This window comes from Dermacentor silvarum, chromosome 10 (genome assembly GCF_013339745.2).
Source record: "Dermacentor silvarum isolate Dsil-2018 chromosome 10, BIME_Dsil_1.4, whole genome shotgun sequence".
In the NCBI taxonomy this organism is placed as follows: Eukaryota; Metazoa; Arthropoda; class Arachnida; order Ixodida; family Ixodidae; genus Dermacentor; species Dermacentor silvarum.
Window position 1 is genome coordinate 18,864,209 of NC_051163.1, and position 19,782 is coordinate 18,883,990.

Below are 19,782 nucleotides of genomic sequence, written 5' to 3' on the forward strand. Positions count from 1 at the left end.
CGTTTGTTGCAGCACATTTCAGAAACTTTTTCAACAGCTGACAATTGCACTTCATCATGTCAGCACATTAGGGAAACACTCGTTTTAGTGACACATTTGAAAAATTTTTCACTTGTTTTTCTTTTGTGGCCTAACGCCCCAAATATGGCAACATTATCTCCACACACATTTTACGAAAAGAACTTGCGTAAGCTTACTTAATTTTGTAAAAGCACTGAAGAATAAAGCAACAATGAAAACCCTAAAGAAAACTGCCAAGTACAATAACTCTTATGAGTGAGACGCATCTGGTAGAATTTCTACAACAAAGAAAATACGGGGTGTCCGAAAACTAACTGTGCAGCGAGACAATAAACAAAAATAGGATCACAATTGTGAATGACAAGCAGTCTCAAGCGAGACCTGTTGTACATCTGTTAACGACCGTGGGGTGGACTCGAACGACTGGCGAACAAGAACAATCCTCAGACACTGCAGGAGCTACCGACAGCGATTAGCCAGCACATTAAACAGATAACACCAACAAACCTCCACCGAGTGTTTAACAATATGCAGTGCCGTGTGCAAATGTGTCTTCAAGCTGGTGGCAGACATTTTCAGCATCTCTTGTAGTGACCACTGCACTGCCATAAGTAAAACTTCAAATTTTAAGAACACCACCTCCACTGCACAGTTATTTTTCGGATGCCCTGTACGTGTCAGTACTTCATTAAAGAGACACAAAAGAAAAACAGTACATCGGTTTAGACCGGTGGAAAATCCTTTCAAAAGCTTTGTCATTCATTTAGCTGGAAAATGATGTTAGGTGGAACCGTCACCACCAATGTCGACAGTACCCCCAATGCCGCCAGTACCATCAGTGCCGCCAGTACCATCAGTGGGATGTCATAAATTTTGAAACAATTTGTTTTATTTGGGCCACACTGGTGAAAAAAGATTTATCAGAACTTGCCAGGTTGAATGTTTAGTTCCTTGACAGTACACTAAAGACCTTTCCAAAGGCTAAACTAGACCCAAGCATCAAAATCTGCAATGTCACAGCAAGCCAGTGAATTAACTGCAATGCAGCGGTGCGACCAGTGTTTCATTTTTGCATATTTTTTGGCTTACCGAGCCTCCTCTGATGGCAAGAGTGGTTGTTTTGCTATTGCAAAAGTGCGATTTACAAAGGCAGGTTAGCGTAACATTTTTATTAAGTCTTTAGGAAGCACCATTTTAAAGGCCAACTGGAACGAAATTAGCAACCACATAAAAAGCCTAATTTCAGATACAGTGTAAATATATAGATAAGCCTCTGTGCAAAATTTTACGTTTGAAATACAAGTGAATGCATCACAAAAATTTTGAAAGAAATTTGTTTTCCATATTGAAACTACAAAAAAAAAAAAAAGTGCTAGGATTACTGCTTGCCAGAAATGGCAAAAAACCTTGAACAAACCATCATGGCTTCTAAACAGGCCTCCGAGATAGGGCTGCACCTTGGAGGCTACGGTCTGGATTCACGTCATACTTGCTAACTGCAAGGCACAGCCTCCCGCATTTTTAGTATGTCGCGCTAGAACACTAGCATATGGTCGTACGTCGTCCTGAAGGGAACATCACATTAGACCATGGGTTCTCAAAGTGGGTTCCGCGGAACCTACGGGTTCCGCAGGCCCCTGCTCGGGGTTCCGCGAGCCACTGATAAATTTTCCCTGGTCCCGCTCTCGACAAGTGTCTTAAACGGCGAACACGAGGTGCGCTTGATCGAAAGAACCTCCATTACCCATGCCCGAGTGTCAAAAAGCACATCACAGTGCGTAACAGCAACGCGCGAACTGCGCAATAAATACGCAAGCAGCTTTTAGCCATGGAGGAAGGAAAAAAACTAGGAGGGAGCGTCACGTGACAATCTTGAAGCCTAGTCATAAAAAATTTAGAGGAATGGAATGATGGGAAATAGGCCCTCACGTGATAGGCAAGCGGTAGATTTTACTCGGCTCGCTTCGGTGGCTTCGGTTTCGTCTGCTGCGGGGGTTTCGGAATATGCGCACATACTCAGCGCGGCAAACGCACGCCGAGGTTAGTGAAAGAATTCGAGTGTGTGAAGCAGTTGAGTCTCGCCGCCTAATTAGCAGACAGGCGCCAAGGCTGTTGCGAACGAAGGCGTCGGTTAACCGGCATAGCGCCGAACAACCCGGGAGGACCACCTCAAGGACGACTGGTTGCGTTTCGGTGTGGTTTCAGGGAAACGAGGGAACCTTTCGCCCTGCCAACGTGTGAAGGCAACCAAGCCGCCCTTCCGACGACGATTCGTTGCGTTTGACGACGTCTTCTGGGAAACAATGATGCCTTTCGCCCCCTCAAAATGGTGCACGCGATTAAGCGAGCGTACAGGATCCGAAGCGACTGTCCCTACGGGAAAAAAATGCGTCCCGTCTTGTGCCCAAGGATGGACTGGCGAGCCGGAGACTCCGAACATATTTAGGGCCGTGCCGGCCCGTAGCGCAGTCGACACTGTTGCTCGAGATCTGCTCAAAGTCTTCGGCCTCTTATCAGACCGGCGAGAACTCCCGTCAGCAGTAGGCGCACCTGCGTGATGAAGTGTTTTGTGCCAGGATGCCCTAATCGAACAGAAAATCGGCGCGATGGCCTGTCCTTCCATAGGTAAGCACAATGAACGTTTCTTTTATTTATGAAAATGGAACTGCAATATTCGCGATCGTTAGTGACTACGTGCTCGTGTGAATTATAACTGACGAAATAGTGGTGCAATACTATTCAAGCCATTTTTTTTCCAACTTTGTCATAATTCCCCCTAAGTGTTAAACATTTATTTCTCTTTAAAGTACTTATATCAGCTAGCGTACACTCCTAAAAAGGTACGATGTGAAACTATTTATTGTCGAAGAATTACATTTCCTGCTATAAAAATTATTATTGACCGAATTTTGTAGTATTTCTTGTGGCTGAAAACAATCAAAATTGAAATAAAACTAATTAATTGAAGAAACCATGAACGATTAGTCTTCACACAACATACCAAGTTTTGCAATAGTTGCCAAGAACAATAATTTTGTAGAGAATATTCTGCTCGTTTTAAACTAATTTAACTAAATTTTACTAATTTAAACTTTAAATTTAAACTAAATTTTAAATGAAGCCAATGGTGTCGCTATTAGTCCCGGGTTTTAGCTTCAACTGTGCATCTGGTGTTTCATTTGCACGGTCAGCAATTTCAAGTTACGTTGCAGTAAGCAGTCCCTCCTCATTGCACTTGGTCTATTTTGTCCAGTCTCCCAGTCCAAGGCCCTCCAGGACGCTCAAGGATGAAGCTTCTGCAGCACTGCCTGCACACAACCCAGCGACACCTCGAACAGCAAGGCATACTATGGTGAGGATAATACTCGACCACTACAATTTTTACATACTTGTTTCCTTAGGTAGCTGCAAGTGAAGTGGCATATATTTTCGTCGCAACTGTTAAATAGCTCAAGCATAATAAATGTCACTCATTGAACTGCACTTGGACACTAACATTTATGATCATGGCAACCATCTAATTAAATACTGAAACATTCATATTTGTTCGCAGCGGTATGAGTTTCCTCAGGGTTTGCATTAAACACCAATTATCGGCCAATAATCCTTTTTCAATTTTTCTTTTCCATTCAAATGACACAATAACTAGAAGACCAACAGGTTTTTCACAATGTTCTATGCTCTTTATATGTTCGATCGGTCACAATGAGCCGTGATATATGAGCTCAGTATATTTTGCCCACTCAAACTAAAAGGCTTCTTTAAAACATCTCTCATTGAACTATGCTACATTGGCCTCTTCTGTGTTAGTTGTTTTGTACTTTTACCTTTCCTGCCTGGGCCCAGATGGGCCTGCAGTATTTAGGCAAATAAATAAACAAACAAAATTAAGTGGCACTAGCAAGCTCGTGTGGATGGCAGTTTTATGCCCCCACAGTTTTTCAGTTCACAAAAGTGTAAACGGAAACCGTCGTGAGCAATGTAATGACCTAAAATTTAGCATTATATTCGTCATAACTTGCACAAGAGGGTATGCCACAATAATTAAGTACTTTGTTCTGCGTACGTGCTTTGTGTCATGTTGGTCGCTCATGCACCTGTTACAGCGCGTGATATTTTGCAGCCACAGCCAGCAGAAGACGCACCTGAAAAGGCCTTTCTGAGGCATGAAGTATGGCGTTACACAATTACAAACTGCGACCAAGAAGAAGATGAAGACTCTACGGCAATCCCATCAACACCTTTTTCAAAAGGTTGCTCATCTCGAAAATGTCATAGAAGATTTATCTGACAATCGCATTCTAGGAAATGAGGATGTCGCCATATTGCAGAGTCTTGTTGGGGCAAAAAAAAGACTTGCTCATGCGTCAACTGCCACATAAGTCTGGTGCCAGCAATGTCACCCGCTTACTCGCCAGAGCTCAGGCCATTTGCACTGACTTTGCATTTTTATTCCCCTAGAGCATACAGATATGTACGAGCTGTTTTCAACACATGCCTCCTGCATCCAAAGACACTGTGTAAATGATATCAATCCATTGATAGGGCTGCTGACTTTTCAAAAGAGGAAATGACTGCATTGGCTATCAAGGTAAAGCACGGCTCTCCACATTATGCAATCTGGTTGTGGATGAGATGGCCATTCAAAGAAGTAGTGTGGGATGGGATAAGCTTCCATGGATATGTTGACATGGGCATTGATGTCAATGATGACAGCTTTCCAGGTGCCTAAGATGCATTTGTTTTAATGCTTGTTGCAATCAATGGCAGATGGAAGCTGCCGATTGGCTACTTTCTAGTGCATGGCCTTGGTGGTGAGCAGAGGCGCAATTTGGTGCTGCAAGCTGCTAGCTTCACTCACGAAAAAGGTGCACACATTTTGAGTTTGACCTGCGATGGCGCTGCAGCGAATTTGTCATTGCTGCACAGCCTTGGCTGCAAGATGGACCTGACTGAGCTGGATGCTTCTTTTCCACATCCAGTGACAAAAAAAGCTTTTCTTTGCCATGTTGGATCCCTGTCACATGTTGAAGCTACTGCGGCACACCCTGTTTGATAAAAAGGCTATTGTGATACGAACAAACAGTTCATATTGTTGAAACACATTGATGAGCTGCATGAAATCCAGTACACAGAGGGCCTACATTTGTCAAACAAACTTAGACAAGCACATATTACCTGGAAAAACCAGCCCATGAAAGTCTCATTGTTGGCTCAAACGTTTAGTCAATCGGTAGCAGATGCTCTTAGTGAATGCAGAGCTCAAAAAATTCAATGTTTTCAAATTCCTTGCCAACAGAAGAGTTTATCAGACATGTCAACAACGCATTTGACATTTTAAATTCAAGACATCCAAGGCAAGAAGAATAGAAAGGACCGCTGTGTCCTGAAAATGTGGCTCCTGTCACTATGTATGTCAAAGAACTTATGGCCTACTTTTGCTCGCTTAGGGAGTCTGCAGCTGGTAAACTAATGACAGGGACCACCCAAAAGACAGGCTTCATTCGCTTTGTGGTGTGCTTAGACAACTGTCTATACAACCACTTGGTTACAGAAAATGACCTATTGGCATATCTTTCGACTTCCAAGCTCAGTCAGGACCACTTTGAGTTACTTTTTTGCTGCAATAAAAATCATTTGGGGGCTGCAATCACAACCCAACAGCAAAGCAGTTTGCAGCAGCATTGAAGCGTCTGATAGTTCGTAATGAGGTCAAGGACATTGATGGCGGAAATTGCTTTCTATTGGAACACATCGAAATTCTCTTTGTACGCTCCTTTGAAAAAACCATACTCCATCGATGTAATTAACCTCACTGCCCCTCAGAGAAGCCCTGCAGCCAGTGAACCACTCACAGAAGCAATTTTACAGGATCATGGTTACTCAGCTACCCAGGCAGGGTGTCTGAGCTTGGGTGCCTGCGGCTCGCAGTACTGGAAGAATTGCTAGACAAGTTTTCTCGTGGGTGAATTATGTTCATGATGGCCCACAATTAATTCATTTATCCATCAACTTGAGCTGTCCCACCAGGTTTTATGTTAAGGCATTTATTTGTTTTTTGAGTGACTTTGTAAAGTGCATATATTGTTCAAGAGCGTTGTATGCAGATGTCAAACTTTTATAGAGGGAAAATGTGATACCTTATTGTAAGTTCTGCAAGTACATGTTTGTTGTCTTGCTGAATGCTGTAGCTTGAATCGCCTGCATGCAAATTATGCTTAAACAATTGTTCTGTTCAGCCCAAGCTAAACAGTGTGGACAATGACGGTAGGTTAGCTGGCCTACCTTTCACTAGAGCAAACTGTGTGATGACATGGACATGCTGTGAATGCTCTCAATGGATTATGTGTGAGCTAGGTATACGCTTGAGGATGACAATGTTTTTTTAATGTTTATCCTGTATGTCTTTTACCTGACCTTTGTGGAAATTTGCCACTGCCACCTGGAATACCGTTGGTGTTACTATTTAAATAATTTAATGTGCTCACTCTGTTCACTTGCTTTACAATAGCCTTTTATGATGCCAGATTCACTGTAACCACAAAAATTTGGTGTATACCGCTCAATGAGTGTTTTAAATACAGTGAAATATTCATTCATTTGAGGTTCACAACGTAATAGAGCCGTCGCGTCCTAATTGTGGTGTGTTGGCTCAGCTTCGACGGTGCTAACTTTTTTTTGTGGGTATGTGATACAACATAAGCTTTGTTGTACATTTTACTTGCAGCAAAATGCATTGTATTTTAATGTTGACATACTTACTTTGTGGGTCTGACCTCACATCAATTGTTTCAACTTTGACTTTGTGAACTACCACTCTTTTTTTAATTTCTGCATATGTATTGCTTACTTTTCTGACAAGCACAATCACCGAAGCCTTTCGATATTTGTGAGGACAGCGCAGATATAAATATTATGCAATTATAGCCCTGTATTGAAGGCGTTGCATACAAGGCATTGTAAGCAAAACTGCAGCTACATTCAAGGACAGCTGATCCCATTGACCAGTTTTATTAAAGGTATCAGTATTACGTATGATATAGTTTACTTTGAATAACATTATTATACAAATGCCCTGTGGCATACAAGTATGCTAATACTGATACCGAAGAGCAGGGGCACAATAAGTTTTCCTACTTGCTGTTTATAATTTTCTTTTGTGTATTATCTTTGCAATGTACTTCATTTAAATTGTAAATGTGGCTTCCTTCTGTATTTGTGTGAAATCTTCTGGCTTCTATAGGTGCAATAAACACTGAATAAAGAATGAAACAATTACTGTTGTCATAAAAATGTGCTTTCCATAGTACAAGTACACCAGCAACACAATGAATCCACAAGTGCAAATGAATGCTGCCATTTTTTCCCTTGCCGCTATGTATTCAGTTTTCATGCCGTTTCACACTAGCAGAGGAAGAAGGGTCCCCCTGGCAGTGTTTGATTCTAGAACATAATTATGCTGTGGGGCTATACTCGCATTCGGAAACAGCTGAATAAACTCTAGATAATGCACAAATCCCGTCCATTTGCTTTATTATATAACGAAAATAGATCCCCAAGGCGCGTCTCAACAGCGTCGTCGCACCACACAATCTTGCAAAATAATACACGTAAATCTGAATAAACGGCGATCACTTCGGCGTTTAGAATGCAGGCTAATGCTATTTATTTCTCTCAAAATGAAACACGCCCACGAGAGCCTTTTATTAAGCGAAAATGCGACAAAAAAGTGTCCTTCAAAACATCTCGTTTCTTCCTAGGTGTAAGACAGCGTGACAAAAATTATTTCTCTCAAAATAAAACACGCACACCAGCCTTTTATTACCTAAGCGAAAATGCGACCAAAAAAAAAAAAAAAAGTGACCCTCACAACATCTCGTTTCTTCCTAGGTGCAAGACAGCGTGACAAAAATTATTTCTCAAAATAAAACACGCACACCAGCCTTTTATTAAGCGAAAATGCGACAAAAAAAAAAAAAAGTGTCCCTCAAGACATCTCGTTTCTTTCTAGGTGCAAGACAGCGGGACGAAAAATTATCAAGATAATACGCACCACAGCTTAATTAAGGTGCACAACGGCTGATTTGACGAAGCTTGAGTACGTAGGAAAAATAGACCACTCTCGGGCGTCTGCACGGGTTTCGAGCCGCGAGCGCTGGCAACTCCACTAACCGAGGTGGTAAGCGCAAGTGACGCCTTGAAAATTGTCTGTCTTCATGAGTCAGACGCCCCAGTCTTGCTCCACGTTTCAAGGCATCGCATTTGAAGCGAAGAACGACGCGCGCAGTAGCAGAACACCACCACCCGCATACGGGCCTCCAAGCCAGTGACGACAGGCGCCACTAAAAGTTACCACGTACCAAACAATCACGAATGTTCCGGCAACCTTGTGGGCCTTTTCCGCCCCATAAGGCACCGCGCACGGGGCCCTTGAGAGAGGGAGGGGTGGCTTCAGAGGAGGTTGGCTTGCCGAGGCTAGCGGAATCACGTGACGCTCCCTCCTAGTATTTTTTTTTACCTCCATGCTTTTAGCCACCCAACCTCTGAGAACGGGCAGCGCGCCTAAGCTTTCACACTTGAATCTCGGAGGCCGTAGCTTACCACCATGCACATTTCTCCTATTTGTAGATAGGGACGGTGCCGATAGTGTGCGCACTGACGTATACGTTGGAGGAAAAAAAAAAAATGCGCGGAGCGCCGCAGAAGAGCAAGAACGGCGTAGCGTCCTACCGAAACGAATCGGCGTAGCCCGCATCGCCGTGGTCCTCAGCGGCGATCGTAAGCGGCACGTGACTGACAGCAACGCCGAAGCGCTTCGTGCCTAACCTTTAAAGCCTTTATTCTTGCGTTTATCGCCGCGCGCAACACCGCGTTGGCGGCTAGCCGCGTGCCTCCGTAAGTGCGTAGTCGCTATCTCTAATCGCGTCGATAACCACCGCAGTTTCGTCCGCCGCGGTTACGGCAAATAGTAGTTTCGTTTTCACTCGATGCGCGCGTCGGCTGCGTGCCTTCACAACTGCGCAGTCGCCTCCCATGGCAGCGTCGATAGCGACCGGCCGCAGTTTCGTCCGCACTTCTTGCAGCGAACGGTAGTTTCGTTTTGACTTTGTGCGTGCGTCAGGCGCCTGCCTTCTGAACCGTAAAGTCGCCGTCCATGATCGTCGACAGCGGCCGCGGTTTCGTTCGCAGCGGTTGCGGCAAGCAGTTGTTTCGCTTTTATTCAGTGCAAAGCTGTCGAAGATAAAAAAGCACCAGCTACATCGCGATAACGGACAATTTGTTGGCGAACAGCTGAGTGGCGAAAAAATAATCGAGATGTGCGCCCGTTGGTGTGCAAAGCGCGTCTCAGATGAAAACGCGTGCCGCGAAGGATGTCGCGAGGCCTTCGCCGCTGCTAGCGCTAATCAGTCATGAGATGAAGAGAATTTCAGCTTCCGCACTGGTCTTGTGCTAAATAGAAACAAGATTTGACGATTCATTGAGTAAATAGAAGCGTGATGACGTAGTGAAGTATTTGTTTATTGTTTTCTTGATACCCTCGATAACTCGACATTCGGTTAATTGGGGGGGGGGGGGGGGGGGGGGGGTTCCTTGGCACTTTATGGAGCTTAGCAGGGTTCCGTGGGATGACTGTACTTGAGAACCCCTGCATTAGACGACTCTTGCACAGGAGAGTGCTTCGTGCGCTTGAGAGTACTTCTACCGCTTCAAGACGCTTCTTCTTATCGCCAGTTCAAGACGCTAAAATGACGCGCGATGGATGCTCGCGTGATATAGTTATGCAGGAGGCTGTACATGCGTCATCTGCGTAGGTGCTGTATAAAGGCCGTTAATAGGTGCTCGGAGATAAGGCGCTGCTGCCCGCTACGTACTGAAAAATCTTGGAGGCACTGTGCTGGGACTCTCGTCAGAGCGACAACCACATGGTGCATGCGTCGTCTGCTTAACTCTTTCCTTACCGCTAGAAATGTGCAGCACAGCAAGCAGTCACGCTCATTTTCGGTGCCGTTGTTAGAATGTTTTAGAACGTTTTATTTTAAGATGTAGTTGTCGCAAGTTATACCATGATATATAAAATTATAGACTGATCACTGGTGCCTTTAATGGATGTAATGGATGTAACGCAGTAATTTCTCAGGCAGTATTTGAGAATTCTTATGCAAAACTTCAAAGAAGCATCGCAAGGAACATAAATGAAAGTAATAATTTACTAATTTTAGTATAAGTACTAAGATTTCAAAAAAAAGATCTGAAATAGTATACAAAATATGTGGCTGGCTCCAAGTTCCCAACTTTTATAAGTCAAACCATGCAAAAAAGTCATGCATATTTGTTGGCATCAATACTAGCCATAGTGATGCCCATGCTATGTGGAAAAGCAGTAGCTTCAGCAAATGTGGAAAGCAGTTAAGTTCCTATTGTGCAGGGAGCATTTGTTTTTAGTCAATGCAGCAGGCACCTGGTTAGTTTCTTACTGCATTCTATAGGCTTGCGAAGCACCCACCACAGATTACCTCTAAGATAAGGTGCGAGGGCATATGTGTCGTCACACCATGACAGCACTCAGCTCGGCCTTTGTACTTGCTGAAGATTACCTCCAAGATATGGCACGCAGCTACAGCAAAGGTGGAGGAGAGGAGATGCGCACGCTAGGGGGAAGAGGGCAGAAAAGCGCACGACCCCTTCCACTTCTAGCGCGTGCTTGATTACATTACCGTGTGCTTGCCCCTTCCCCCCTCTCCCTCTCCACCCCTTGCACTGAAGGAATCGTCAACTCTGATGTTGCTCAGAGCTGCTGCGCACCCAGCGGCCTCTGCAAGTTGTTGTGCAACTGCAAGTTATAGTGCAGCGCTGTTACCTGCATACTGCGTCCCGAGCATGCGTGCTTCGACGGCGTTTTTGCAGCTCAAGCTTTTCAACATAACTTTTCCAATAACTTTTTTCTCAGCCGATATTTTTAATCTTTTGCTAGATTTACCCACCCTACAGGCTCCAAGTAGATGCTTGAAGTGGCTGAAAACTATGTTACATCGAAGCCATGACATGAAATTACTTGGTTAAATCCTAAAACGAATACACGGTTTTCAAAAGAACTAAGACCGGGAAATTAGTTTGTTACATCGCGAATTTTGTTAAATCGAAGTTCATTATATCGAGGTTTGACTGTACTATTCATTTGTAACAAAGTTAGCCAAAGTGAAAATTCGTTGCAGTTGGCCTTTAAGTGCCAAAGTGCGCTATTATCAAAGCAGCCCTAGTGCTAGTGTCAACAAGCCTGCTTAATACTAAGGTCCCACACAACACAGCAGCCACTTCCACAAAAAATGGCATACTCACTGGCACTTTCGATGATGACATGCGCTGCCAGGACTTGCAGCGAGTGAACCTCAAAGATGACTGGATGAAAGAGCAGCTCCCTCGCAGTGGGCCTCTCCAGTGGATTTTTTCGCAGGCACTTGCGGATAAAGTCCTGAAAGAAGTACGCCGAATCTAGTGCAGCACAGCCCCGGTTTCCGAGGTTAAAGGTACACATAAAAGAAACTCTCCATCAGTTCAGACTGATAAGGTGTTTTTTTAAAACCACATAATCATTACCATATTTATTCGAACATAAGACGTGGGTTTTTTTCCCAGAATTTTTAGCCTCAAAGTCGCACACCCGCTGCCTTGTACACGAATTTTGCCCTTAGGTGTGGCTTCAAGGCAGCACGAATTTCGCCTTACAGTGTGGCTTTACAGCAGCGCACGTTGTGGTGCCGTGAAGCCACACTATAAGGAGAAATTAGCATTGCCATGAATCCACACCTAAAGGCAAAATTCGCATATATAACCTGCACTTTGCGTGTTGAAGCTCCCTTCCACCCCTATTTCATGGTTGCCATTTTATATTTTGGCTGTGTTAGTAATTCAGTACCTCAGGTGATCCCCGACAAGTCCCGATAATCCGTCTGCTACTCTGTATTGCCTTATGTTGGTATGCATACTTAAGTTATTTTTTTCTTAGGTCCCTCCAATTGCACCCTCACCTTATAATCATGACCACCTTATAATAAAATAAATACGGTATTTTAATGGTAAGACGTTGATCATTGGAAGAAAAAATGAAGGTCAAGGCTTTTATTTCTGTAACGCCACATATGATGAGTGCCACATATGATGAGTTAACAAAAGTGCCACATATGATGAGTTAACTGAGATACCTCAACATTCAAATTTAAATGGTGGAAACTTACTTTAAGGCCCATAGTAGTGTTCTTGATACCATGGAGAGGGAGAGCTTTCAGTTGTGGATAGTTAAACAAACCAAGTACTAATTAACCCCTTCAGTGCCATAATCCCAAATTTTGAGTAAGAATGGCCAAATTATTTTTAAAGATCTTGTTGCCAATGTGTTTTACCTCATCAGAAAGAATAAATTTGCTCCTGATTGCGCTGTCCTATGGATTGCGCACTGCCACCTACCAAAAGCACCAGTAAACACTGAGGCAAAACTAGCCTCGACCAAGGAATTGCTAGATAATGAAACGTTCCAGAAACCCGTGGACGAACCCAAGGCACGAAAGCGGTCAATGAACTACTACACTAATTAATCATTAACAATTTTAATTTCATTGTTTTTTGTACAAATGTACTCTCCACGACCCTAAATACACGTGAACAAGTTGTTTTAATTTTCTTTGATGTGAAATGGTCTTAGAGCTTTCTGGGGTTCATTTCCGACTGAAACCCTAGCCGGCGCATCAGTGTGACGACTGTGATGGCATCTTTTTTTTTTTTTCGTATTTCAGCCACTGTGGTTCAGTTACATTCAGTCGTTGACTTTTCTTCAAATACAATGTAGCCCACCTTCACCGACAAAAATTTAAATAGACCAGAGCAGATGCTGTCAAATCCATGACACCATGGTGAGCTGGTACAAGAACTTCAATGCAGTGCTGCCACCTGTATAGTTTTTGCATCTTCTCTGACTTATAAAGCCTCCTCCTATTGTAAGAATGGCTTGTTTTGATATTGTAGAATGGTAATGTACTAAAACTTCTCAAACACATTTTCTCTTCAATGTCCCTTTCGGAGAAAGCATTAGCTCAGGGCCAACTCTGGCTACAAGCTGGCAATGAACAGTATGCTGGTCTTGTTCTCTTAAGATGTGCCACTTTTTTTTAGAAGCTTGGTTCCAGTTATGTGAAACACTCGGTAGAATGTGTTGCCTTACTTACCAGGCAAACATTTCTTTTTTTTTTTTTGAAAGGTGACAGAAGAAATGAGTTAGTACCTTTTGCTGAATGTTCTCTAAAGACTCGATCGTCTTGTTGACGACTTCTTCGGTGATTTGCGTGCCCGAATCACCATTTCCAGGAATCTCTAGTGCCGCCATCTAGGAGAAAAGGTAAACATCTGAGACACCGAAGTAAGAGTAGGCAAGTCAAAAGGGTGTGGCATATATCCACACAGATGAAAATAAAAAAAGAAAGGATGACTTACCATATTGTGCCAGAAGCCGTCAAACTGCACGCTACAGTGTTTTTCAGGCTAGGCAGAATTTCAAGCCCTCTCGCAAAAAGCAGAAACTAAAACCGAAAAATAAAAGCTTCACTGATTTCAGTGGCCTTGCAAGGCACTAAGAACTTGAGGCAAATATGTAGACAAACTGCACTGCTGTCGATATCAGCCAAACATCTTTGTCTGCAAGACATTTGCATGCACAGAACAACTAACTGTGCTCTCATTAGTGAACTCGAAGGACTGTCCTGCGATAAGCTTCCTGTTTGGTTTCCGAACGCAACACTAGGATGGGTAAACAAAGTTGTTCAGGCGAACTTCGGTACACGGGATTGCACCAGGAAATGACCTAGGCCACGGAGCCCAGCATAGGCAACATATTCACTTCGTATCCCTAAGTGGCGAGTCAGACTTCCTCGATCTCCCGTCACCTTATTAAAAACAATTCCTTAATTCAGCTAGTTGGCATTGCCACATACAAGGAGCAATAAGTGCCCCATTTTTTTTAAATGTTTGCGCTTACTGCATTGTGTGCTTTTTCCCTCCAATATCTTTTCACCTTCGCACCTTACGATCGCCTTGCTAATTGATTTTGTCATTCTTTTATGGTCGATGATAAGATACTCTATACTGTCATTCTAAACTTACTGTCATTAACGTTCCAAATAGAGAGAGAGGCTGCTAGAGATTCTGTGGAGGAGGGCTTAGCATTATTCACAACTACCTTGGTATTCTTTTAATGCCCGATTAAAGAACGGTACACAAGCCTCTTCACATTCCACCCTCAGCGGAATAAGGCCCCCCCTGCCTAGGTATCAAACTCATGACCTCGAGGTCGGCAAAAAACGTATAGCCAGTACGCCACTGCCAATAGGAACTGGCAAAGCACACCAAGTATACTTCAGTCAAACGGCAGCGCTGCCCTCCACTTGACAAAATCAAAAAGTGTTGGGTTAGGATTGCTTAATAAACACGAGCACTAATGCTTAAAGCTACAAGCACGCAAGGCAATTTCAGCTTTAACATCTATCCGAAGAACCAGGCAGATTAACATCTGTCTGCCGCTCTGCACCAGCCACTGTCAAAAACACTGCTGCAGTTGAAGTCTTCAATTGGCAACCGAACAATTTTGAAAAAAATAATAAATAAATAAAATAGTACTCACCTCGAGAGCACACATCCCAAATGAGTATATGTCAGCAGCAGGTGTTACAACAGGTGCAGCTGGAAAAAAAAAAAGGAAGAAGCAGGAAGAAGACCCAATATCAGAGAAGTCAATTTAAATTTTTGTAAAATAAGCAATGTTAGAGCAATGCTAAGAAACTAAGCAATGCTAGAGCAAGTTGGGACACAAGAGTAAAAAAAGAACATCAGCGGTTACTGACCCTCTACAACAAACGGTCGAATGAGAGAGAGGAAGAGAAAAAGAAGGAAAAATGAGAAAGAAGCACGTCACGAGAGAGGTCGATGTCGCCACCGAGAGGAAAGGAGAGAGAAGACAGCAGCGGCCCAGTGCCAGACACGTACTCGACTTACTTCCGTACTCGGGCGCCACAAAGTGCACGTTCTTGATGTTCTCACGAAACGTCTTGACGTGGTGGTTGATTGCATCAGGCGCCACTGAAATAACAGAGGGAGGGGGTGGGGCAAGGTTTCAAGTTGAAAACATCGCCTAAGTGTAGGAAAACATATGAAGTACACTCGCAGTGCACATTATAAGCGATCCTGCCCCAAGGAAAGGGACAGGAAAAGTGGACAACCAGGACTGAACCAGAGGTACAAAGAGCACTTAGGCTTTAGAAACCTTTCGAGGCAGTCTTTACTAGGGGCAAAAAATGTCCAGAGATGGCAAAGCTTATAAAGCATAATGGAAGATCAATACTGGAAAATAATGGAGGTAGTTATGTTAGAACAGATTTGAATTCAATCAGTCAGCTATAACCATGTGGGATTAGCTTCATCAAGCATACCATTTCAACATAGGGAATAGCAAGCCTTACAGACACGAGAGAGCCTTGAAATAAAATGCCAATGTTATATGACGCACATATGACATTATTTTGGTGTTGAGTAAGGCAACATACATGGACACCCCAATGTTTTTTGGTAAAAATGACATTGTGTACCAAAGTCCCCTGCCTACACACCCATTAAAATAATTGCACTGTACCTACAGTCGAACAATGACATGCCACTGTCCAAAATGCTCACAACTGATTACCACATTACTACACAGCACTGAGATTACAAAGAGACGATGGAATGCAAAGTACTTGGGTATTATTTTAACTTCTGTCGCTTAACTTTTTGACATTTTTGTTATAAGTGTGCACGAGTTTATTTTTTCCCCTGTTACATTGTACCCAGAGAATAAGTGCATCGAAAAGCAAATGCACTAACTGTTAATCTGTCGTCTTCCCCTTTTGATGTTGCCAGGTCAAATCAAATTATGAAGTTTAACATCCAGAAGCAACACACCAACTGTGAATTCTCATCACTGTCCCGCTGTACTTGGATTAAAGGCAACATCGAAGGGAATGATATTGTGAATTTTTCCAGTGAACTTTAGGGCGAAGTTGGGGCGTGCATCTCCTTGCCCTCACTCCTTTTGACTATTCTCACCTCCCTGCGCTTTGATCAGGAGGAGTAAGCAGGCTTGTCACGAGATAAACACAAGAAGTTTTCCTTCCATCCGCTAAGGAAGCAGCAATGTCGTAGTGAAACATGTCATGAAGTTGGTCTCTTACAGCCACACTACCAAGCATAGGTCGGCGTACTCACTGACACGTACACTGACTCAGACTACTTTACACTCATTTTACTGCTGTGAGAGAGTACTAGTGAGTGACGAAAGGTCCGAGTGAAAGTGAGTATGAACAGGAGTAAGTGCCGGTTGACGTTAGCACGCACAATAGTCAGTGACAAATAAATTTAGTGAATTCTGTGGTTTTACGTGCCAAAATCACGATTTGAATATGAGGCAGGCCGTAGTGATGGACTATGGATCAATTTTGACCAGCTGGGGTTCTTTATCGTGCACCCAATGCATGGTACACGGGCATTTTTGCATTTCACCCCATCAAAATGCGGCCACTGCGGCCAGCATTCGATGCTGTGCCCTCGGGCTTAGTAGCGCAACGCCTTAACCAATAGTCAATGATGGCAAGTTTGAGTGGACGTATCAAGCCGACTGTATGTATGTACGTATGTATGTACGTACGTATGTACACTCTTGGAAAAGTTTGCACCCTTTGGGGCTTATCTTGTCCCACAACAATAATCGTCATTGCCTTGCTTGTGTTTCCTTTCTCAAAAACTCTGCGCTCGCTACTTTCCTCTCGAGAATGCTATCTCACGCTGATCACACACATGTCGTTCGTGACCTGAAAGAACCAGGTGCCAGCGTTAAAGAAAGAACGTGCAGGCAAGATTGTTGTGGGACAAGATAAGCCCCAAAGGGTGCAAACGTTTTTAAGATTATGTATGCATGCAAGCAGGCACTGGTGAGTGGGAGCTGATGTGAGTACGCGCATGAATGGGGCTGGTAAGTGTGGATGGAAGCGACTGAACGAGAGTGAGTGCCGACCAGTGCGAGTGCACATGAGTATGAGCTAGCCTACTAGTATGAGTGAGTGACCACTTGTTCTGCCCAGCTATGTGCTGGAGTGCAGCGAACAGAGAAACAAAGTGGAGAAAGCAAGGGGTAACGGGGTAACGCACCAGATCCAATCTTGACGAGGCCGTTGTGCTGGATGAAAATGGTGTCGCACGTCATGTTCCCGTGAAGGATGGGTGGCTGACAAGAGTGAAGGTAACTGTCGAGGTGGGGAGGGAGAGGAAAAGAGCGGGCACCGGTGAGAGAGAGGCCCACTGCCCTAGCGCCTCGGGCCCACCGCCGCAAAGAGTGTGGCACGGCCGTCAGCCAAGAACAGGCAACAAGTTCGGCAGCGGGGGACCGTGCGACCAGTCCCGCCGCCGCATAAAGTAACATCAAATGCTGGGACCACACCTTAGGGCCGAGAGAATCTGGTTGCACCATCTCTTCCATGCCTAAAACGAAAATTGCAAAGGTGATGACGTGTGCCAGTGACACACCACACTGCACGTCGAGCACAGTAGCAGCAGGCGGCAACAACTTTTGGCCAAGAGGTCTCGCGTTGGAGACTGAGCTACACACCACTCGATCTCGTTTCACCACCTGACTGAGTGATAGGTGAAAAATTTTGAAAGCAGAAACCCTTAAGGGTTACAATGAAGAGGTGCAAAAGATAATCTGCTCTGTTTAAGTTACATTCAATTGAAAGTTGACTGGCGACCTGCATCTCGGGTTCTTAATCATAGCAGACTAGGAAGATCTTCACTAATCCTATTCAGCAAAAAATATTTAAAAGTGGTATGGGTGCTGTCCTCGCTTACTCAAGGCGCTGATGGCCAACGAGAAACACAGTCGTGTAGGTCAGTCTCCAGGGGCAACAAAGATGGCAAGCCAATTTGCAGTCAAAGTGAACAGTGCACCGAGCACAGTAAAATATATCTGCACAATTTCTACCAGTCTTGTGGCTGTGGTAGTACATGGCATACAGGCCCTAGTGAACAGAACCTGGACTGTACATTTCCAAGTCTAGATGACTGGTAGCTACACCACAGCGCTCGGTCTTTTCTTTTATTCTTCTCACATACTTGCACTATTCGAAATCCTTTACCATGATACGCCAACAGGCCCAAATTGCTGCGGTTGTGGTAGTTCAAGTGAATTCCAGTACAGGCTGCCACCCAACTGCTATTATGTTTCTGCATATAGTGCGTATGTGTATCTACTCTCTGGTGTTATATCCCACATTCCTTCATTAACATTGCTCTACGTTAACGAAGAGTTTATGACACTAACTTGGTAAACAAGTGCAAGTACTGAATGGTAGGCTCCACAACAAAACAGGGCCACAATACTTTGTCCATTACACAGGTATACTATTTAAAATAACACTCTAAAAGCTATAGAGAGTAATGATAATGCTACTGCTAGGCCCCAAGCTACAATACTTCCAGCTTTGCATGCAAGCACCTGACATTCACGTTGAATGCAAACGAGCTTGGCCATCATTGAAGCATAATCCAGTCAAGCCATTGAATTTCCCTCTTTTTACTGGTTTACTATAAAAACAAAAGAAGTCAGAAGAAAAATAAAGCTATTGTAATTAAAATAATCATTAAGGACTGTGCCATCATTAACTTTGCCCAGATCTTTCATAGCAGGAAAGAAGGCTCATAATTCAAAACAACTTCCAAGATGTGATTACAAACTGGCATGACAAGAACATGACCAATGAACAGTTTTAGCTGAGCGTTGCTTATGGTCCGCTCTGCTCACATTTCGTGCGCTTAACAGCGTTGATTTAGCATTTTTGGAAAAGAGCGTCTCCAAGAGGCACGAGCAATGCGCAGTCAGCTTGGCTTACAAAACAACAAATAAGCCAAGTGGACGCACTGTTAACCTCTTATAAATCAGCTCTACGAATGGAACAAGGGCGGCGTTCTGCCTTCTGCTGCCGAGACGAGAGTTGTGTGCACTAGAATTTCTAGTGAGCAGCTCTGTGCAAATTGCTTTAGGGTACACTGGTTTGAATAAAGTTGACCGTAAACGCTCAGTTAAAACTCCAATATAAGACTTAAATTTCAACATGCAAACTTCCTAGCTTAATTTTCTGGAAACACTATGTGATCCACCATAATGGCAAAGAACCATGAATCAAAGCTTCAACACAGCACCAACTCGTTACTGCCTGAAATCACAAATGTAAAGAAAAAAAAAAAGATTTCATAGCAGCTTTCTACATTACTTTCTTTTTTTTTTTTTTTTTGCAGTAAGGTTCAAAGCTGTGTAGACTTGAACAAAGAAAGAGGGTGGGGATGGATTGTTGCTCAAAATAAGCATAAAAAGAAAGTTCTAATTAACACTTAGTACTTTGCAGCATATTTCAAGCAACTTGTAAAGCAAAAGCACATCAATAGTGTATTAAGGCACTAAGGAAAGAAATGAGCATCTAATTAATACAGACATAATTTTATTGTGAAACAGACTTGCACAAACTTGCAGCTAATGGTCATTAACAATTTCTCATAAGGGCAATGTTGGGAGAGATACCACACATATTTCTTGATCTTTGACATACAACAGTAGTATGAAATTTTTAAATATTTTGGGGGGGGGGGATGCTAATCAATGTTGACTAAATATGTCCTCCCTACATAAATAGAACTGTT

The 19,782-nt window shown here is 43.5% G+C and overlaps 1 protein-coding gene across 1 annotated transcript in view; it reads right to left on the reverse strand.

The window, feature by feature from the left end:
- The window catches only part of LOC119430981 (nuclear receptor-binding protein-like), a 34,393-nt gene that overhangs the window by 6,950 nt on the left and 7,661 nt on the right, over positions 1 to 19,782 (reverse strand). Inside the window, 6 exon segments of the mRNA XM_037698445.2 lie at positions 11,359 to 11,491; positions 13,295 to 13,396; positions 14,687 to 14,745; positions 15,058 to 15,141; positions 17,242 to 17,336; positions 17,531 to 17,571. Of these exon segments, the coding sequence (XP_037554373.1) occupies positions 11,359 to 11,491; positions 13,295 to 13,396; positions 14,687 to 14,745; positions 15,058 to 15,141; positions 17,242 to 17,336; positions 17,531 to 17,571 (514 nt within the window).